General features: G+C 39.8%; 1 protein-coding gene across 11 annotated transcripts in view; it reads left to right on the forward strand.

Annotated features, from left to right (window-relative positions):
- iqsec1b (IQ motif and Sec7 domain ArfGEF 1b) overlaps positions 1-23,306 on the forward strand; it is a 193,301-nt gene that overhangs the window by 158,129 nt on the left and 11,866 nt on the right. For 9 of the 11 annotated variants that reach the window (XM_058373374.1, XM_058373377.1, XM_058373376.1 and 6 more), the window contains 6 exons: positions 15,006-15,273; positions 16,884-18,139; positions 18,909-19,070; positions 20,697-20,819; positions 21,693-21,859; positions 22,274-22,413. In XM_058373374.1, coding sequence (XP_058229357.1) covers positions 15,006-15,273; positions 16,884-18,139; positions 18,909-19,070; positions 20,697-20,819; positions 21,693-21,859; positions 22,274-22,413 — 2,116 coding nt within the window. Of the gene's footprint in view, positions 1-6,769; positions 6,998-15,005; positions 15,274-16,883; positions 18,140-18,908; positions 19,071-20,696; positions 20,820-21,692; positions 21,860-22,273; positions 22,414-23,306 lie in introns of those variants that run through there. The other 2 variants (XM_058373379.1, XM_058373381.1) reach the window with 2 other exon arrangements.

Here is a 23,306-nt window from a genome sequence, read left to right on the forward strand (position 1 = left end):
TTTTGACGCTTTTTGTTGCAGCTTCAAGAGTTATTTGTGTTTTCTGCCTGTTTCCGTGTCTGATTTGTATGAAACAGAATTAACAATATGTAACCAACTCAGTGACCAACTTGACCTCAGGTACAGAAACTAAAAAGACATTGTTTATGCTGTCTCTCTTTGACTAAACATAAATGGAACTAGACAGAGTTAGCATGTTAAGAGTATGGTGTACATCATTTCAGCACTGCACTTCATACCATGGCAAGTAGCTCTAGCTTGCACTTAAGTAACACAAATTCAATGTGGTTGGTCTAAAAGATCATCGCACTTTGTCACCACTGATGTCTACAGCCAGTGGTGTAATGTAACGAAGTAAAATTACTTCGTTACAGTACTTAAGTATTTTTTGAGAGTTTTTGTACTTTTATAGTACATTTTAGAGTTTTATATTTCTGTCAACTTTTACTTCATTACTTTTTTAAACAAATTCTATACTTTTACTCCGATACATTTTTCTGTCCGCCATTTTCTTTACTTACTACAAAAAAAAAACCTGCGTCCAAATTTGCGGTAAAGGAAGTTTGTGGTTAGTGATGACTTTAGGCTATGTCCACACGTAGCTGGGTATTTTAAAAAAACTGAGATTTTTCAACTTTTTTTTTTAAATTCTGACCACACGACCTACGTGTTAAAAATATCTTTGTCCACATGAAAACGCAAAACGCCCTGTTAAGTGCTGTCAGGAGCCTAGCCAATCAGAAGCCTAGACAAAACTTCATTACCGGTTCCGGTAGTTTAACAACAATGGCGCATCACGTGAAAGCGATGCCCTTGACATGCGAAAATTTCATTGTAGAATGTAGAAGTCCGACCGGGTCTCGTCTAAAACCGCCATCGCTGTGTGCGTTATTGGAGTTTTGTATGTAGCAGCAGTGAGCTCCGTATTACATTCCGGCCCTCTGTTCATGAACGCACATGTATGGAAACACTGATGCTGTACACTTCATTACAATACAGTTCTAAAGGCCTCTTCTTTCTTTCATGCAAGTCTTGTTTTTTTGGTGGTGCACTTATTGAGAAGTTTAAGAAAGATAGCAATACAGAATAAAATTCATAATTCTCCAAATTTTTTACAGTCTTGCTTTTTTATTAATTTACTTCTACTTTTATTTTCCATACTTGAATACATTCATGAAAATACTACTTTTGATACTTAAGTACAGTTTATTTCAGATACTTTAAGACTTTTACTTAAGTAGAATTATAATGGTTGACTTTAACTGTAATACCTGTACTAGTATGGCTTTTGGGTACTTTATACAACACTGTCTACAGCTAGTACTGTAAGAAAGGAGCCTGGGGTTAAGTAGTTCTGTACTTTACCTGAATTCTCACCATTTCTGCACCATTGTGCCACTATGGATGCTCTTAGTTCTGCATGTACTAAATATTTCATGTTTTAGCTCATGGTTAGGTGAAAACAAAAATTGTTTGAGAAAAGTTTTGGTGTGTCTTTCCTACTAGTTTTTCCATTTCTGCACAGTTGTAAACAGGTGATAAATATGCACATTTGTACTGTTTAACCCAGATTATATTGTAGACAGATGTTTAGTGTCATAAATGTTTCTTATACCTGAGAGCCAAACGAGCATCTTAAACTGAATTACATTTATTCATATCTTTGAAACTACTCCTCTGTTTAAATTACTGTCTTGATCTGCATGCGTTGCAGACGTTTTTATGCCTTGTGTCTTATTTATTGTTAATAAAAATACCCTGAAGTGGCAGATCTATATCATCTCAGCTTACCTCACCTTCTCTTTCCCATCAGTCCCAGTGGCTTGTTTCATACTACTTGGTTTGAAACTAATGTTTCTCACTTGGATTCTGCACATCTTTATGCAAGCCCTTGCCTCTTTTCTCTGTTTCCTCTTGTTTTTCTCCATCTGTCTCTCTAAAATGATTGCTGATTGTGGCTTATATCTGGAACATGTGTCACCCTCTTGCCTCTTCCAGTCTGCAGAACTCCATCTAGACATCTAAACAGTAAACAGTGCAGTGTACACAGCACATTTCCAAGCCTGGAGGCACTCTTCTGTCCCTGCTGGTTGAGAAGAAGCAGAAGAGATAACTTGGGCACGTCTGCATCTTTCTGTTTAGACTGGATCTCTGAGGTCACTTTGTGCAGGCGGGACCATGTGGAGTCTATAAGCGACCAAGTGTGTTCACTAGCACTAACTCTTCCATTCTGGAGCTGTCAGATTGCTCCTGTGCTCCTCTCAACTAATTGAGGCTGAACCTCAGAAATACAAGCCTCATTTCCACTCATGTTCTTAACAAATTACAGTTTAATCAGAGAAAGTTGTAGACCATAAATGTCTCCACAGGTGTAAAGCTCGAATTTGTTATTGCCCAACATATGTTTCCTTCACTAGGAAAAGTTCTTTTCCTTTGTGGTTTTTAAAATTTTCCCTGAAGACCCAACAAGGCCAAGGCTTCTGCAGTAGCTCTTGAAACCTTCATGGAAAGTTAACATGTCATGTTTTCTCACTGGTCAAATTAAAATGCTGAGTAGTGTTCAGCAAAAGCTTTGACGTCTCAGAGGGCCTCAGAAGATAAGTTTCCAGACTTCCTGTCTTTCCAGTAATGAGTTACAGCAGATGCAGTTCCAGAGTGCTGCTGTTAGATGATCGAAGCAAACTTAAAAAGAGACACTAGAGTATCTCAGATCTGAATGCAGATCAGTGCTGGTATGCTTGCTACTTTGGATTGACATAAATCTTGTTGGTCTTCAGTGAGGACTGCTGTAATTGCCCACCAATTCGCTCTGTGACCTTCTCACTTTGAGCAAAGCCAGTATGTGGGTTTGCCTGTCAGTATCTGATGAGCCCCTGTCGTGTGTTTATGCTCTTGGTCAGTGCCTTGCTTCAAACACAGCCACTGGCAGTACTTAAAGCTGAGCTGTGAAACAGGAACTTTGGAGATTTACAGCCTGTGCTGAGCAAGTATGAGCACTCTCTGGACCTCTTATCTGACATGTTTACAGAGTGTTGCCTCATCTGCTTCTATAAATTATTCTACAAACCTATTGACTGATGGCGAAGGGAGCTTACACCAAATTATTTTTTCATTGTCTTTCTGATAGATGGTATATGGTTTATAGGTTATGTCTTATGGTTTTCCCAACAGAGCATGACCATTTCAGCTGATCATTACCTGCACACCCAGCAAAAAGTTGAGATTTGAAAGAGTTGTCTGATCTGTGTGCTGGAGTATGCACTGGGGATCATTGAGGATCTAATTCTCTGCTCTGCCTGGTATACAATATGTGAAGGTTTTCTAGCATTCAGATCACCTTAAGACATTTTGCCACTCTTTTGAGATTCTTCATCAGGTCATCAGACTCTCATATGAGTGGCATAATCCACTATCTTCACAATAAAGACCTGTTGGTTCAGGCCAAAAACACAAGCTAGGTCACTAGACTAATTGAAAAGTAACTGAGGAACCATGAAACATAGAGATACCAGGAATAATTTACATTTATCCATGAACAAAAAGCGATTTTTAGTCAGGAATCACTCAGAATTAGATTTAAAGTGCTGTATTTACTACAGAGGAGCTTGCGTTTCAGCTGCTTAACATTAGTTCTGAACATAATTGAGAGCCTTCAGGGCAAGATCTTGCATATTAAGAAACACCATTTATGACTTCATTAAACTGGCAGTGTGCTTTTTTAAGCACTGTTTGTAAATGTTTCGGTGTTGGAAAATAAAATGTATTTGCTGATCGTAGTGCTACGGTTAACTAGACTTTTTATTGTTCCAGCAGTGACTATTAAATACACAAAACTAGGAGGAGCAGAGTGCACTTAGCTAAATGATAATGTTAAACTGAGAGACCCTTGATTATGTTGAATGCATGCATCAGGCACTGTAGATAAATATGCTAACTGTGTTTTGTGTGTGTGTGTAACATAGCAGTAGAGGTTAGTGAGTGAGGTGGAATCCTGTGTAATCACGAGAGATTAAATTTTACTGTAAACCCACTTTTAGTGCCTGTGGATGGCAATTACAATCATTTTATACTATTTGTAACTGTAATTGTTCTGTAGTCCTTTAGACTACACTTTAGCTACATTATTAGCATCAAAATTGGTCATAAAATAGAAGCAAATGGAGTTATTCAGTATTTGTAGCTCAGTGCTCATTCATCAGTTCTTCATCATAAGCAACAGCAGACTCGACTAAAATGAGAGATTAGGACGTTCCATGATCTCAACAACATTTCTTGGGGGGTTTCCTCCTTACTGGAGACTTTACAGGAAAAAGTGAGTGGTGTTCTGTGTAAGAGACTCTTCATAGCCAATCCAAACTATCTAACCCGAGCTAAAAGCTCCTACTCTGGAGAGCTCTAGTCAAGTTTAGACAGCTAAGTGAGGTAAGCTTGGTCCTGAAATGACAGCAGACACATTGGCACCATGGATCTCCCATAGGCTCATGGCAGGCGGCATGCTGTCCTTCTGTCCAGGCAGTACTGTCAGAATGACATTTAGACATGTAATAAGTGACAGCTGCTGGATTGCAAGGTTGATAGTAAGAGGCAGTTTTCAGAGTGCCCCCTCCCCAAAACAGGTGTTCTGAAGATATCAGTAGAATGAGTTGGAATAGGAATTCTGTTCTAATTTTGTCCCTCACCAGGGACCAACAGACAGAGAACCTTGAAAAGACAGATTTTAATCATTCTTCCGCATCTAAATAAGGAACAACGACGAGCAAGTTGAAATGTTCTCTTTGAATGTAGTGAGTAACTTACCCCAAAACTATGGTGCTAAGATTGTTTGGGCTTTTCTGTCAGCTGACTATGATGTAAGTGTCCTTGAACAGATTGTCTCCTGTAAATTCTTCATGCTGCTCCATGAGAAGTCCTTTGACTTTGTCTTTGACTTTGTTAAGGAGCTCTTATTGAACCACACAACCTTTAAATTTGATGTCAGTAATAAACTCTGTCAGGTGACTCAGAAGCTTGAAGTCACAGTGACCTTGAATGACTACAGTTTGTATTTTCATTTCTTTATAATTAACAACTAGCATTGCGCCAAAATAAACACACATGAATCTTCACACATACTCGCCCACACATCAGACTTGGTGTGGCAAAACATATAAATGTGTTCAATACACCCTTACTACTAACCCACGCAGCCTGCAATGTTTAGTCTGAATACAGCTGTTTGGAATAGTGGGTTTTATTGATTCTGTAAATGAATCTCAGCAATTAATTTGACTTTTCTTTGACTTCTCCTCATTTATTCTGTGCCTGCCCTGAGGCTGAAAATGTTGATTTTGTTGTTGTTGTTGGGTTGTTGTTTTTTTTAATAGATAATAAATAGGAAAGATGTGAGGTAGAAGCCCTTCTGCTCCCACAGCATGAAATTTTCTTCACATCTAGAAGGAATAGATGTTTACACCATATACAGAGCCCCAAATGTTCAGTTGACCGTCTTGTCTCTGCTTTCCATGTGTTTGGGTGTGTTTTCATCATAGGCTTCAGGGAGTTTGAGCTCTGGACAAAAGTGAGAAATGAAAGGCTTCACTCTTGGGAGCGACTGGAAAATTTTCTGTAATTACAGCCACACCGTCACCTCTGTGACTGCTAGCACATAAAGCTGGATGGTGCTGCAGACTCAGCTGCCATTTTGTGCTTTTTCCTACTTTGATCACAGTCACATCTCAGCAGACCTCCTGAGGGCTACGTTGCTCTAATATCCCATTAAAGATTGACGCTTTGTTTCATCCCAGAACTATGCATTTCTCACTGCTCAGCGGGTGATAGCATCTGGACTCTACTCCTGCGACACCCATTGTTTAGGTAATGATGTCAGCAAGAGGAAATGTGTAAACCCGCCTTATGTAAGGAAATGGGAGGAGGGAAAAATGAGGGACAGGTTATAGAGATGTTATTCAAGGCCTTGGGTATAAATATGGTGGGTGTGTTTTTAGCCTTTTGCTTTACAAGCCAGCTCGGCCCTGCCTCTAAAACATTGCAATTCTGAAGCTTCTTAGAGTCATAGTGGGCATTTAAAGGACTTTTTTTTATACATTTATACTTTTTTTTTTTTTTTTACCTCTGGATGCATTTGGAAGAAGGAAGGAATTAAAGGTATAGCAAGGTTTATGGGTTCTATAGTGAAAAGTCTAGTCTTGAGTGGGGCATATGGCCCTTTAAGAGGACTCATTCATGTAAACTGTGGTGTGAGGAGAGAATAGTGACGGCCATGTTTGGCTGCACCTCTCCAGCAGGCCCTGCCGTCTGGAGCACGTCTGTCACACATGTAGGGCTCAAGTTACTGCCAAGACTCAGCCTGGCCCCTAGGAACAGCAGCTGAAGCCTTCAAGAGAGATAGAGAGAGATGGAAAGATATAGAGGGAGGGATAAAGGCTTCCTTCACTTCTTAACTTTTCTAACAGCCTGAATCCATCCTGCAATCTGGCTATTATTAGCCTCACTTCCTCTCCTGGTCCAAAGGGGCTTCCCACTCTTTTAGCCATCTGTCTTTCAGCTCTTTGGTCTCTGCATTTACTAGTCTACAGATAACAAACTCCTTTGTATATTTTTCACTCTTTCATACAGTGTAGGCTATACAGGACCAGTATAAACACTCCTCTTTGGGCCAGACTCGTTTATATTCCTGCCATCTAATTAGATTGCTGGACGTAGGAATTCCCTCCCCTTTTAGCCACAGTCACTGGCACGCACTCTGTACTACCCCCTCCTCGCTATCCACAGAGCTAGAGAAGGAAAACAGGGACTTAGTGACCGTGGAGTCCACAGTAGCTGGACGAAAGGTGTAACACTTTGCTTATGAAGAGGCTTTGCTTGCCACGGAGATGGGCAGTCATGGGTCAGAGCAATACTGCTATTTGTAAGGATCAGAAAGGAGCATGTGGTGTTTGCAGTGTACGTCTGACAGAAGCCAGTCTCTACTGGAGCTGGAGCTGGAGCCGAACAGCTGGTAAGCTTTTAGCCTGTGTGTATGAGGGGGGTGTACATTACTTGGGGTAAGGGGACTCACGTATGACTAATGTGTATGTATTAAAGACAGAGAAAGTATGGTAGAAAAGTTGTGCAGTAGAAATTTCTAGATAAATAAGCTTGACCATTCTCGTCGTCTTTCTACCGATTTTGTTATATTATAAGGATCACTTTGACTCGGTTCCCTCTAAACATATTCCGCCATGCTAGATATCTTTTAGTGGGTTACTTCAGTTTTTACAAACCTGATCTCATGTAAAATTCAAATGAATGTGGAGATAGACGAGAATGCCACAAGTGGTTGCATTTTATTTGGTATCTTATGAATGAAGTCATGTAAAAGAATAGATATGGTAGTTTTTCGTTCATTTTTTTTTTTTCTATTTAAGAACAATTCTAAGACCATGTTGGTGTTTATGTAGCACTTCATAAACACAATGTCCATTTCATCTTTCCTGGAGAGGCTTACTCTTTAATCATATTCAGACTGCTTCTCTGTAATTATTGCAAATTACAGGAAAATCCCACAGATTCAGAGGTTATCACACTGGACCTGTCATGTGTTACATTGGGGATTTGGGGGTGGGGGTTAAGATTCTAACTGTGTATGTATTAGTAGATGAATGCAACTTGTGTAAAAATACAGTTAGTAATTATTGGGAAACACATTCATTGTTATCTGTTTGTGGTTCGTAATCGTGACTGTTGCTTGTTTAGGTCCCAGCAAAGTGCAGTTAAAGCTAAATGCAGGTTCAGCTTAGCCATGCTGGTGAAAGCCAAGCTTTATTTGAACTCTGTTGGCTCACAGACTGTGGCAGAGGATTTCTAAGGCATTCAGCCTGCATGCTATGCTTTTCAGTGTGCTAAAATCTTCCGTCATACCTTCACACTGGCTTGTATGAATGTAACGTGCAGTGTTCATCTGAACAACTAATGAAAAAATGAGCATCATTGAATTTTCTCATATAAGATTTGGACACTTTCATTTTTTTCACTTCATAGTTTAGTTTTCCTGCACCAACCAAGTGTTTTGACCTCTTATCTGCTGCATGGTAAAAATTTATGTTGTACTAAAAACCCAAGCTTAGTCAATTCTCCATTGAACCTTTGTAATGTCTACTAGATACACTGGAGTGTTACAGCTATACTGACTCTATTACTATAACAGCTCACTTTGTCGTGTGTTTGTTGAATAGGCAGAGGGATATAACAGCAGATATTAACACCACTGGTGAACATTTATCTGAGCCTAATGATGATGCTGGCAAAGAAAAATCAGTTTTGGCAAGGTTTCGTTTCCATTATCATACTGGGTTTTTTTAAACAAATAAAAAGAATTGCAGTTCATTATAATAGGATCCGGGCATATGTGGAGGTTGAGAGACAAAACCTTGAACCACTAAGCAAAGTCTTTTACCTCAGCTACTCGGCTTAATTTGCTTTGGATAAAAGCAGCAGTCAAATAAATAAATATGAGTGAGTAGTTGAGGGCTATGGTCTTTGCTCAAGGGCCCAGACAGGCTTTCCAACAGTCTTGGAATTTGAACTCTCAACCTTCCAGGCATTACCACAGACTTAACACTGCCCCTGTCTACAGTCTCGCTTTCTGGCTTTTTATCTAATGAGCTAGCTGTTCATTGTTGGATCTAATTTAAATCCTTTTCATTTCCCATGCAAATGAAAGAATATTTCAGTTGCTTTGTTTGCTTCAGATAATGGTGTGTGTGTGTGTGTGTGTATACTCTCACTCCTGAAGGTATTCTGACCAATCCTTCCTGCTTTTACAGTTATTTTTGTTTCTACCCCAAAACAGTATTTTCTAATGAAGTTAGTTGGTTTTCTCTTCCAAAATGTAATGAAATAAGTCATTTAAAGCACAGCAGCCTAGGCCAGAATAAAGCAATTATTAAAAAATAATGAATTAGTACCCCAAATTACACCAGGCATAATGTGCTCAAGGCTGCATCTGGTACGTGGTCCAGGGTTAATGAACAGGCTCTTTTTTTGCCGTTTGAGCTTCGTCCGACTGCTTGCTCCATTCCACCTGAGAGTAAATGTCATCTGCTCTCCCAGCTTTTTTGTTAAATCAAGATGGATACCAGTTCTGAACCAGGAACTTTAATGGTAATAAGTATTTTATACAGATAAACACACTGTAACTCAGACAGAAAGGGGCGAGCCTTCATGCTGAAGAAATCAGGACAACACATGAAGGTCCACAGTGTTAATGTGCAATGTGTTGTGAAGGTCCACAGTGTTAATGTGAAGTGTGTTGTGAAGATCCTCAGTGTTAATGTGAAGTGTGATTTAGGGAGTAAAATGTGAATGAGCTCTCATTATATCCACTTGTTAGGCTCATCATCTGTACCTGAGTCAGACAGGTAATTATGAGATAATTTCAGATCAGCCCATAAAAAACTCACCAAAAACTTACTGAACTTCATCAGCATGTTTCTTAATAAATGAGCATTCAACATTTTTTTGTATTCAGTTAGCAGTTGATTATGATTTTTTTATGGATTAGCATGCTTTAAAGCTGGTGTGTTAATCATCTATTTTAGTGGAAATTGTCAGGGAACCCGGTTCAGCTGGACAAAATATTACCAGGATATATCAGTAGTGCTACACATCGGGCTGGATTTTTTGTGATTTTGGAGAGAATGTAGCAGTAACATTTGTTACAGTCCATTTTACGTCTATTGGCTAACATTTCCTATATTTGCAAGGTTTAAGGTCACCTAGATGAACTTGGCAAGAAGCTAAACAAATCTCTACTGGAAGCAAATTCCTTTTGCACATCCTGAGGGCACTGACATTTTCACCAAGCAAATTTTGATTTGATTCTGCTCTGATCACTGCTTTACAGCGATGCTGTGCAGAAAGGTACTCCTGGGACACAGAGAAGAGATTCAGATGCCTTCCTGAGTTCTGAGCAGGTTGCATTAATTAAACTGACAGGCACTTTCTCTTTTCTTGGCATCATTTTTGACAGGAGTTTGCTCATCTCAACATTCTGGGTTGATCAGGAAAAACTACCAGAGCCTGATGGAAAAGTGTCAATCATTTATAGCCTATGCTTTATATGAAAGGCAGACAGAAGCAGAGAACGAAAGAATACTGGACTTTCAAGTGATCTGAGCTATAGCTGAGATCACCTTATTTAAATAAACTTTTTCACTCAATGAACAGTTAATATAACAGTTAGATAGATTGATCTTTCATGATAGACTTCATGTTAAAACTAGAATGAATTTCATGGTTACACAATTGCACTTTTATTACCATATTCGTCACAGATATAGAATAGAAATATTATTTAGATATTTTGGATATTTTTATATATAATTATTTATAATCTCACTATCCTGTGTCACTCAGAAGTTTCGCGCTTGAGTCTAGATCCTCCCAAGGCTGTGTCCTCATATTATCCCAGGGAGTTTTTTGCTTGCCATAGTCACCTCTGACTTGAAAATTAGGCATGAATTTATCGTTTTATCATGAATTTATAGATTTCTCTGAAGCTGCTTTGTGACAGTTTCCCTTGTTAAAAGTGCTATACAAATAAAATTGAGTTGATTTGAATAGTATACGTCCTGATGCCCTTCATCTGGTTGGAGTCTCATCACTTGGTGGTGCTCACTGCTGCTGAGGATGAACCCATGTGGACTACCTGGAGAGACATGAGGCTGCTGTGGACAAAACCACTTTGGGCCCATGGTGGTGGCTTTGAACTGCTCTCGCGGTGGTCGGTTTTGCGCTCAGGTCTCCATCAACTTCGGCTTCGGCAGGAGGGAATTGATATTAAATCTATAATGAATTCAGAAATGACTCTGATTTCTAAGTTGCTCAAAATCTCCTGGTTACACAACTCCACTTGACTGTCCACAATTGTAGAAAGGACATTATTCATAATCTCAGTCTCCGGTGTCCCCCCGATGAAGATGGACTCAGAGTCTGGTTCCTGGTTCCTAAATCTGTGTAGTGGTGAAATGAATTATGTACTCTACAAGTGTTAATTATAGTCAAGGTTAAAGTCATATTTCATCTGAGTGCCATTGTAACATCAAGGGAACGTATCACAAATGGGGAGTTAGTGAGAATTATTGGCCTACCGTTTAGTGAGTAAAAACATAATCCAGTGAAGTTGCTCGTACTGGATATATTGCTTTTCTAATTATTCGGGATGAATAATTGTGCACAGATTTGTGAGCGCACTCTTTAGCTCAGAAAAAGATTTTCAGAGTCATTATGTTCAATTTGCTGCTATTTTCATGGGCACATAAACTAATACAGAGCAGAAAATTAAACTGAGAGCTGGGTTGCCGTTTGTGAGTTGAATGAAAACAGTAGCAGCTTACATCCTTTAAATCACTGAGAATATCAGAAAATAAAATCACAAAACCACCAACTGAAACCTGTGGTAGTGTGTCTTTCAGTGCTTCTTTTTTTTTATATCCACACCTTTCCCCTAAAGCATCTGTCTCACAGGAAAAAAAAACAAACCTTTGTCTTCATCTCAGTAATTTTTACATTTTTTCCAGCGTCATTCATCATGGTTCAGAGCGCTGACTTAGAAGGCCATGTTACTCTCGCTCGGAATAAAAGAGCTGTCCTCTGAGAGGCCAGAAGGCGCCAAAACAAAATGAAAATCTCATTTCACTCCTCATTTCGAAATGTGCATCCAGTGCTTTCTGAAGGCATCATACATCAGTCACAGAAGCTCTGAGTCATTCCAGCTCCATGGAGCCCTAAACAGAGACGGTGCCAAATCAGCTGCCAACTGTGTCATCCAACATATCCCTGTGTGCCTTTCTTTTACCTTCTGATGGGACGTAATTCCACATGAAAAGCTGCAGTTTTATTATTGAATGATATTATGCTAATGAAAACAGTTTCACAAATTAACCACCTATACCCCGGATGTTTTTTTTTACTCCTATGTTTAATCAGGGGTGCCTCAGGGCCTTAAAATTCAGCCTGATCAGACGGAAAACACTGAGGTCACCATGAAAGACTGGGCTGTGGAGGTTTTTCTCTTCAGTTGAGTCACTTTTAAAAATGTCTGTTTTCCGTGATTATTTCAGGATCACTCTAGATAGAAGTGGGGCAAGTGGAAAACAGTTCCACTGAGCATGTCTATTGAGCTGTAAAGAAAGAATTTGGGCATTTTATGAGCATGACTGCTGACACTGTTTAGTCATGCTTCCTCACCATGAACCTAGTAACGTTAATAAACCACCAGTACACCAGTGGATTATCAATGACTAATTTCCTTGTTGGCTCACAAGACAGCTTGAAGATGATCTGTTTTTAAATATTTGACATTCAGCCTGATCGTAATTGTAGTTTCTGGGTAACCTAATTACAGGACAAAGTCATTAAAGCATGCCTGGAGGATAGACAGTGTCTGCTCATTATGTGCTACACTAACATACCAACATAAACGTGGAAGTATTTCCAGTCTTGGACTGAATAGCGTACATGCGTACCATGGTACCTCAGGGACACATTTTCTGCTTTGTTAGAAATCAGCAAAAATCTCCTTTGTCTTTTATAATTCATTCTCTCATGTCACCTTATTTTGTGTTTGCCCTGTTTCTGTGTGGGTTTCCTTTGGGTTATGTGCTTGTATGTTCCACATGTAGGTATGTGAATTGGGTACTCTAAAAGTTTCCCAAAGTGTGAATGAGTGCAAGTGTGTGTGCATGTGCATAATGTCCTTAGATGGACTGGCATCAGGGTACACTGGCACCTTGTGACCAGGGTTTCCAGGATTCCACCCTCCAGCTCCACCCTGACACTTATTTTAGATGAGTATGCTAGTCTTTTTATACCACCTCTGTAGTGTATTTAGTAGTGTAGTGTAGTGTCATTTATAAGGAATTTTCTTACTAAACCTTTAAAGAGTCATGGTGCTATCATTCATTTACATTTACAGCATTTGGCAGACCTTGCCAGGATCCAGGGGTAGCAGCTGAGCAGTTATGGGATTTGAACACATGACCTTCCAATATCTGGTCCAATGTCCTAACCACTGAGATATTTAATATAGTGATGTTTTAATATGAAATAACATTAGGGTTGAAAACAGAAAGGAGTCGGTGGGGTGAGTGAAGTTGAGGTTAACATCTTTTGTATGCTGATTTTCACTGTTGTTCTCACTTGGCCAGTGTTGCACACTGCTGCTTGCTAATTCATTGAAACTGAAGGAGGATCTGTTAATCTGAATTTAATCTACTGCCACTGATTGGATGCAGAGAGCTCAGTAAGAGTGGGGAAAACTGTGTGTGTTCACACATTTGTGTATATAACACTTGAACTCTGTGTTGCTTTTTTCCGGTCTTTACAGATTCTGTGCAGAGAATGCAATAGTTTTTTGGGGTTTTTTTTTTGCTTTTTGCTTGTATGTTCTCTTTAAAATCACAGGGACGTGGAGTGGCACATTGTAGTTCGTGTAACCTGAATGTCTGTCTACTTGCTGTTCTGAAAGCCTTGAGTTTTGAAAGCTCTTGAGTTTTCACTTGTACTTTGACTGTGTCCTGAATCTGCGTTGGGGAAGTGTGTGAGTGGAAGTGTGTTTTTACTGTATGTGAGACAGACAGCCACTGTTTCTAAATGCAGAGGTGTGTCTAATAGTGGCCTCAGACGACAGAAAGCTTTTCTTGTACCATTTTAATGACAGCTAGGAGTTGTTTTGCTTACTGCACTAAGTGTTGTGTCACTGCTGTGTAAGCTTTTTTTTTTTTGACATATCTGTCTTTCTGTGTGTGTGTGTTGGGTGGGGTAGTGTATGTATGGGGGTGTGGGTGTGTATGTGAAAGACAGAGAAAGCAGAAGGCTGTTTAAGCTCAAGTCTAACATTCAACATGTTGGATAATTAAAATGGAAATTATCTGTAATTTGTTATTTCAGGAGCTCTGATTTTCTCAGTCAGGTTTTAATCAAGTGGCACTTTGTACAATTTTCTTTGGTTTGTGTGGCCCACCCTGTTATTTTAATAAATATTATTTTAACAATTGTATTAGCCAAGAAAGATTTCACTTGTAACAATATGACTTGTTAATTGCCAAAATCTGAAGGGGTAAAATAGCAAATATAAGACAAGTGTGTATAAAATGACATGCAAAGTGTACAAAATTGTTCTGAACATATGTCTGTGTTTGCAAATGTAGGATAGAGTGCAGTATATTAGCAGTGAGTTAGTTTGTGGTAATGAAGTTTGTCCAGTCTGTTATTGAGCAGAGCTACAGCACAGGGGAAGAAACTGTCTCCATGCCTGGATAGCACTTACCTTTTCTTTGGAATCCAAGCTCAGCATTGTTATGTCATAATCATTGTTATGAATACTTTGCAAATTGTTTCTTGGCCAGTGTTTCAAAAAAAATAAAAATTTAGCAATATATAGATTAAGAGAAGATTATAGAATATATAGAATTGTAAGAGAAGTCAGCTTTAGCCTTGTGAAATCAGAGCTGGTCTTTCACCTAGTTACCTCATGTTTCTGGTCATACTATGCTAGTTTGTCCTCTGCTTCTCTTCATTTTTGATCGTCATACACGCACAGGCCAGGAAATAATTCGATTTGATCATGTTTCACAACGACTCCAACCCTAAGACGAGCATGTCAAAATATGTGTGAAGGTCATTCTCCAGCCAGTTTCTATGTATTTCTGATATATGGATTATTATCCATTCATGTAGACAGGAGTGTGGTCTTGTATGATGGGAATAACTGCCTTGGAGTATTGTTAAAATGGCTGACAATGGATAGACTTTATTATAAGCTGCTAAAAACTGCTCTCTTCCTGACTTTCTTCTCTCTCACACCTTGTTTTGTTCTCTTGTATATGAAATTTTGTATGAAAGATGTTAAAATACTTTGCTTTAGAAAACAAAGTTAACTGGAAATAGAGACTTCATATACATCAGAGATACTGGTTATCTGTTGTAGGTTTTATAATTAAGTGAAACTCTCTTTCTCTCGGCAGTGTGGAGGGTGATGGTGCTGGCTGTGAGGCAGGTGCATCTCTGGAAAGCGGATACTCTCGTGGGCCGGTGACACGCAGCTCCATCATCAGCACTGAGCACTTTGAGGCACCGTCGCTTTATGCACACGAGGTCCGTCAACGCCCGCGTCGCTCCAAACTCCAGCACTCACAATCTATCCTCCGCAAACAGGCTGAGGAGGAGGCCATCAAACGCTCACGTTCACTTTCCGAGAGCTATGAGCTCTCCACTGATCTCCAGGATAAACAGGTTCTTTTTTTCTCCTGTTTTAATGTAATATTCATGCTCTTCTGTGCTCCTTCATGACACGGTTAGTCAGACTGTCAGCTGTACTTTGATTAATCACTAGAGTTTATCGATTTTTAAAAGGATTTCAGGCAATGATGATTGAAGAGTAGTTTCTACGCACTGTGTTAAAACTGAATGAATGGCAATCAGTCAGTTTGACACAAATGAAATTGCTAACATCAGGAATGGCTCGAGTTTCACTGTGACCCTCACCAGGATGAAATGATGATTATTAAAGATGAAGGAACAAATGGTTGAATGTTCTAAAAATAATTAAAACTAAAAATTGAGGTCATTCTTCTCCAGTAGATAACTTTAATGTTAGCATTTTGGTGGTTCTGTTCTGTTTGGCATTCGGTGTTTCTGTACTAAATCACATTTATACTATCTCTGTCTTATGTATCACTAGACCCCAAATATTAACCTTCTATTAAAGTTTTTTTGTGTTCCTGAGAACCACAAGACAATGTAGCTACAAGCCTGCTAATTAGCAACTATAGCATTAGCCAGCTGACTAGCTAGTGAAAAGTTCAATGAATAAAATAGCTTATTGATTTCTATGAATGAGACTGTCCCTTAGATTATATAAAATCTTTAAAACATTAACTAAACATCCAGAAGAAACAGTCATAATTTGTTCAGTACGCTGACTAAAATAAATCAGTCCCGCATCTTCATTTCCTTTTTGATAAGTCAGGAGTCTGTCTGCTGCTGCCCTGTTAAACTGTTGACAGACAGTGTTGCCTTTGATTAGAATTTAGTGCTGCACAAAATGTCTAGCTGTCAAGCAGATGCAACTGTCTGCTCTGAAATCCTGAATAGTCACCATGAAAAGCATCTTCGGTGTTTGTATTACACAGACCATATCATTATTTTGCTAAGAAATTGCCTGCCAGTTTTCTGCTGTGGCCATCAAAAGCAATCCATAAAATAGTATTTTGTATTTCAAATATATATAAATATAAAAATGCTGTTGTCCCAGTTGTTTGCAAGATAAACTATTTCTTCACGGAGAATACATCTCTGTAGCATGTTTCACTAAAATCTGTTTTTCCAATGCATGTCGCTTTACCCTCTTTGACAGAAAATAAATATTTTAGTATTAATGGCCCAGTGGTAGAGTTTCTATACTGTGAAAGTTTGCTATGGTAAGTTTCTTCATGCAGCACAGTATACCCTCAGGCATTCATGCCCGGAGAGCAGGAAGTGGTCCCTTGGATCAGGGAGGCTGAGCACACATACAGACATATAATACCTGCAACTTGGCACCTGCTATGCAAATCATACAAAAAGCTGCAGCTGATCACTTCAAGTGACAGGAAGCATACTATCAAAGTGTGTGAGATTACAGTGGGTGAAGAAATAGGATTATTGCTGCCTGTAGTTCAGCCTAAGGCACTGGATTTTTTTCAAAAACCTTTAGCAAAGATCAGAAGTGCTTTAAGAATGGCCATGTTTTAGACTGTTGTTCCCGGTAGGATATAATCTTTATGGTCCTTACAGTAAAACCTTTCAGATGATGCTGATAACACAGCATGCTCTAATCCTGCCTTTGTGGTTCATGTTCGCAGGTGGAAATGCTGGAGCGGAAGTACGGGGGACGTTTCATAACCCGACATGCTGCCCGGACCATCCAGACAGCTTTCCGCCAGTATCAGATGAACAAGAATTTTGAGCGCCTCAGGAGTTCTATGTCTGAAAACCGCATGTCCAGGCGCATCGTCCTTTCCAATATGAGGATGCAATTTTCCTTCGAAGGACCTGAGAAAGTCCACAGCTCCTACTTTGAGGGCAAGCAGCTCTCCTTGAGTGACGACGGCACTAAGCTGGCGCAGTCAGAGCGTGGCGACATGGTACCCGTCAACGTTAAGTCACAGGCAGGACAGAGCGACTTCACGGATGCCATCACCGAGCTGGAAGACGCCTTCTCCAGGCAGGTGAAGTCACTGGCTGAGTCAATTGATGATGCACTGAACTGTCGTAGCTTGCATGGTGACGAAGGGCAAGATGAAGTACAAAGGGGTCATGGTGACCTGGATAGAGACATCACGTATCAGGTCAAACCTTCACACAGTGGAGACCGACGCAAACTTGATGAGATGACTGCATCATACAGTGATGTGACCCTTTACATTGACGAGGAGGAACTGTCACCCCCCTTGCCTCTCTCGCAGTCTGTAGGGGACAGGACGTCCATGGATCCAGAACTGCAACTGCGTGCACTAAACTCCTCGCAGGACTATTGGGTACACAAGGAAGACAAGTGCGACACTGACACTAGCTGTCGCAGCACGCCGTCTCTGGAGTGCCAAGAGCAGAGGCTGCGGATGGACCACCTGCCTCTGCTCACCATCGAACCCCCCAGCGACAGTTCAGTGGAGCTAAGTGATCGCTCTGAGCGTAGTTCCCTAAAACGGCAGAATGCTTATGAAAGGGGTGGACCTAGCCAGCAGGGCAGCCCCAAGCGCCATCCCTCTCATCCCTCACATCCCTCTCATCCTTCCATCCCCCGAAGAGATGATGATGTCCCCCGGCATCGACCACGGCAGCTAGAGAGCCACCTGGCCATCAATGGCACAGCCAACAGGCAGAGCAAATCAGAGTCTGACTTCTCAGATGGTGACAACGACAGTGTAAACAGCACATCCAACTCTAATGACACAATCAACTGCAGTTCAGAGTCATCATCCCGGGATAGCCTGCGTGAGCAAACACTCAGCAAGCAGACATACCACAAGGAAACGCGTAACAGCTGGGACTCACCAGCCTTCAGCAATGACGTCATCCGCAAGCGCCATTACCGCATTGGCCTCAACCTCTTCAACAAGTATGTACTGATTCTAAGAACAAAAGTGCTTTTCTCCCTAGAGCCAGAGAAGAAAAGAGAGATGGGAGAACTGTTTTGGTCTCTGGCTTCATTAGCAGTAATAAGACTATACTGATAGCTGTGAATAAATAGACTCGCACTGTGTTATGCAGAGGTGGTGTTTTTTAATTATCATCCTGATCTTCTACTCATAGTGCCATGTGATTTATGTGAACTAATTATAAAGGTCCATAGCCCATGCATTAATTCAGCAGTAGGGCAAGTTTTATGTATGTGTTGCACTGTCATCTAGTCCTGGTGTAATTAACATAAATCTAAGATGTAAGGAGTGTGGCAAAGGCAAGCACAAGTAGTTTATTTAAGTAGCTAGTTAGGGAAGGTTATATTAGTAAATGACATCAAGCAGCCGATGCAACCAGCATCCAAAAACACTGCAGCTGTCCATCTGCTTCTCTGATGAAGAGAAGAACAAAGCTAAACCTCAGATAAACAGGCTTCATTGAAGCATTTGGCAGGAGATTTAAATCCAGCCTGTCTAGATTGCTGATTTGTTTGAAGTGACTTTTAGGGACCTGTGTGTGTGTGTGTGTGTGTGTGTTTTGCAAGTCTTTAATTGTAGGTTATTGTGGATTTGATTGCTCTCTATGAAGTCCTTTTTAATCAGGCTTTCTGAGCAGACAAGCCATTCTCATTGGTCTAAGACACACTTATACACCGTAATACACACTTATGCTGTTTGAGCACTCATATCTTTCTTTATTGTTTACAGAAAGCCAGAAAAAGGTATCCAATATCTGATCGAGCGAGGGTTTGTTCCAGACACCCCTGTGGGTGTGGCTCACTTCCTGTTACAGAGGAAGGGGTTGAGTCGGCAGATGATCGGAGAGTTCCTGGGCAACAGACAGAAGCAGTTCAACCGAGATGTCCTGGAGTGAGTTCTCTTAACTTTTTTCACACCGCAGTACAGTTCAGAGAACAGAACTGAGAAGTCATTCTGTCTATATTTCCACTCGTCACCCTGCAGGGCCCCTTCATCACATTCGTATTATATGTGTGCTTCTACCCTATGTAACCTATTTCTCCCCAGGACTGACCGCATCAAGCTTTACGTACTTATAAATATTTAGGTCTTTATATTTGTCCTTATACATTTGAATAACTATTCATTTGACCCTTATTGAAGCCATTTAATTCAATTTATTTTTATTTATTGTGCAGCTCTCTAATACATAAAACAGTATCAGAACCACGTTGTGCATAAATCAGAAATGCCTTGCCCGATAATGTGTCTATGAAAACATTACTATTGTCACTGTGACTGCTGTGGGCCAAAACATGATTTATTTTTAATACATCAATTGTCCAAGGTAAAACACTTTTATTCTATGTTCTGCACAAATAAATCAGTTTTCTAGATGTCCTCTAATGTAACATTTACCATGCTCAGTCTTCATTTTGGGATGATGTACCACAATTATTGTTGTTTTCTGGGGTAAAATAAAGTGTTAGTTTCCCCATCCCGCCAGTATCTATTTAACTAGTGTATATGAAAATCTGCTTATTTGAGCAAATCATTCTCCTATTTGTGAATATTAAATTTTATTGCATGGTGAAGAGTACACAAAAGTTTGGTTTTTTGGTAAACACCTTTTTTTTATTCTTTAAAGTTTTATGCCAGTGGTAGAAAGATTGAAGCATTCAAATCTGTCCATAATTACCAGGATATTTTCCAGAAGTTTAAACCCTGCTATAGATGGATTACTGAAAGCTGTGATGAAGGTGGAGAGGTTGGGGATGATTGAAAGAGCCCTTAGTAAACCAGGGCCCAAGGGAAATCGTCTAAGAGAGTTGTCTTGTGTGAGGAGCCCAGTGCAGTAACCTGTAACAGAACCCAAAATTCATACTGCTTTCAACAAGATAATACAACCAAATGAACACAGAATGGTTGCTGGAAAATAAAACAGTGCCTCCGCGAATTTGCTAAGGTTTTTTTATTTTTATTTTTTTCAAGTGTTTATTTGTGGGAAACTTCTATTTGTGAAATTACAAGCACATGATTCTTCTTTTAAAGTACTACCAGCGAAGACACATGCAGAATGTAATTGCTGTCTGTGATCAGTCCTGCTCATGTTCGAAGCACATGAATCAAAGAGAGCTTTGGCTAAATGTGCATTTACAAGCTCCCCCACATATTGCAGAGTTTGTTTGATTTTGCATTAATTTCTGCAATTGCAACATCCCAGAGGGACTGCCAAAAAAAGGTTTTCAAATGGCCATCCATATTTAGCAGCCCCAGTGAGCATCGTTGAATTTCTGTAAGTCAGTCTGAATAAAGATATACAAGGGCATGCTGAACTGATCCAAATCAGCTTGAGATCTGTTTTTAATTCTATTAAATATCAGTAAATCTCAACACAGTTCACTGATAGTTGATAAGAAGATCCTATTCCAAGTCATGAACTAGCCTGCAGGTTAAAGTGTGTTGCAGGTTCAGAGAGCCAGCATGTTTCTGGTGTATACTTACACTGATCTATATCTGTGTATTTTCTTGTGGTAGCTGTGTGGTGGATGAGATGGACTTCTCTGGCATGGAGCTGGATGAAGCCTTGAGAAAGTTCCAGGCTCACATCCGGGTGCAGGGTGAAGCACAGAAAGTGGAACGGCTTATCGAAGCTTACAGGTGAAAACCCCTTCATCCCTCAACTTGCACAAAATCAGCTTATTACAAGCTGTAGAGCAGTTGTGACAGATTTAGAAGTCTTGTTCATAATCTTGTTGCTCTTAAACATTCATTTCAGTGTGTTCCAAGTGCTTTCTGTTTTTTCCTCATTACATTTTCCTCACATTAAAGTAAGAAGGATTTTCCAACTTACAGAGAATCAATCAGCTCACATTCGAGACTTTCCTGCCTGGTGAATAATCATTGAGATCGCTCTGTATAAAAGTCTTCTGTCCTGAACATATCTACATACTTTGTCAGAGCACAAGGGCAAGCCAGAAATCTCCCACACTGCCTGTATACACCGTTTCAGAGAAAGGACTATTAACTGAGTGAACATAGACCTTAACTGGAAATCAGAGCCTCCTCTTTCTGAAACCAGAAGCACTTTGTGTTTTGTTCTTGTCCAGAGTAATGCTACATTCAGTTTAACAGTGTGAAATCACAACATTATTATTATACTCTGTGCATTTGAGCTACAAAGTGGGGAAATTCCATGGACACCTCTAGCTAGCAAGCTAACGGTAATGAGTGGTGTATATTTTCCTTCTCAAATCAAAGCACACTGTATAGTCAGTGTTAAACATGTAAATATGTCTATAATTGTTTCTACAACATAACTTATTAGGTAAGGAAAATTGCTAAATTGTTTTGTTTACTGCTGGTGCATGATCTAATGTCACTTGCTGAGCTTGGAGTTAAGGAACCCATCCTGAGTGAAGGAGTGGAAGGAGCTTTTTTCCTAAAGAAAAAAAAAAAATAGAATGCATTGTTTTGTATGGTCCTCTGTTGTTTTGACTTTTTTGATTTGGGAAACTGCTCGTGTCTGTCTAGCCAGCGCTACTGCATCTGCAATCCTGGTGTAGTGCGGCAATTTCGCAATCCGGATACAATCTTCATCCTGGCATTTGCCATCATACTCCTCAACACGGACATGTACAGCCCTAACGTAAAGCCAGAGAGGAAGATGAAGCTGGAGGACTTTGTGAAGAATCTACGAGGTGTGACTTTTATCTGTTTATTCACTGAATCCTGACAAGCCTTTAATTCAGCCGCAAAGAAACTGTAATGCAGTTGTTATATAAGTGTTATACAGTCGATGAATGACTCTTTTCATAGATTTAAAGCCTGTTTTTTTTTGACTGAGCTTTTATGTATAGATGCTTAGTGTAGGAATTCAAAAAGAAAAAAGTCTCAAGCATTTACAAAAATGTGCAGAAACCTTACTGTGAAAGAAAGGGTAATATGTATATATATGAAACCATATAGTCCTTAATTATTTAAATCCATGGAATGTTTTCATGATTAAATTGGAGAAAGTTTATGAATTTTTTAAACATAAAATGAAATGAGTTCTGAGTATTAATTTTACTTCACTAAAGTACTAATCTCCTGAAATGCTACTTATCTGGCAGGGGTTGATGACGGAGAAGACATCCCTCGTGAGATGCTGATTGGTATTTACGAGCGGATCAGGAAACGGGAGCTCAAAACAAATGAAGACCATGTGTCCCAAGTTCAAAAAGTGGAGAAGCTCATCGTTGGGAAGAAGCCAGTGAGTGACATTATCACCACATCTGCTATCCTTTCCTTCTATCTGGAGCTGCTCATCACAGTTCAACACAGATCTTAAGACAGGTCAGGATTTAAAAATAGCGCTTTAGAATTTAAAAACTCTTTTGGCATTTACTGTATATTTACAGAGCCAGAGTGTACAGAGCAGTGAAGTCTCATTTAGGTCACATTATTTACACCTGAGGTGGCCATAAAAGTGGACTCTTAATGATAACACTCCTGCTCTATAGGACAGCTTGTCATTTCTAGACATTCATGGCCACTGACCCTGTATTAGCCCCGGATTAGCTTTTCCAGAGAGACCACCACAGAAGCTTTAAGTTTAGTTCTAGTCTACTGCAAGCTTATTCTCACAAGGTTTCCTATTTATTGGGGTCTGCATCAAATTACTTTGCCTAATGGATGGCATAAGTTAAAAAAAAAAAAAGAGAGAGAAAAGAAGAAAAAATAAAAAGAACGAGAGAACGTCAAGCTTGGTTTAATCCCTGTCCCATCTATTATAGAGTCTCATTTCTTCTGATTTTTTGTCTCCTGGGAACTAAGATGCTTCTTGGTATTCAAATGCAGTTCAGCTTCAGTCAACACAGCTTTGAAATAGTAATAATTACCATTTTAAGTCTAATGAAGATTGCACACACAACCTGACCTGCAGCCCCATCCCTCATGTCTGTTTAACACCATGAGTCCCATCAGCCTTACCGTTAATGCAGAGCCCCTGTGGAGCAAAAATGGAGGAGCCTCTGGCCCTTGCTGTTGTAATTAGGCCAAACTCAGCAGCATTGCTTTTCATCAACTCCAGCAGTGATCTCAGGCACACACTGAGCTTACAGACACCAGGTAGACTTAAGTAGAATGTGTTAAATGTTAGAGACA

The sequence above is a fragment of the Hemibagrus wyckioides genome, linkage group LG21, assembly GCF_019097595.1.
Source record: "Hemibagrus wyckioides isolate EC202008001 linkage group LG21, SWU_Hwy_1.0, whole genome shotgun sequence".
Taxonomy (NCBI): Eukaryota; Metazoa; Chordata; class Actinopteri; order Siluriformes; family Bagridae; genus Hemibagrus; species Hemibagrus wyckioides.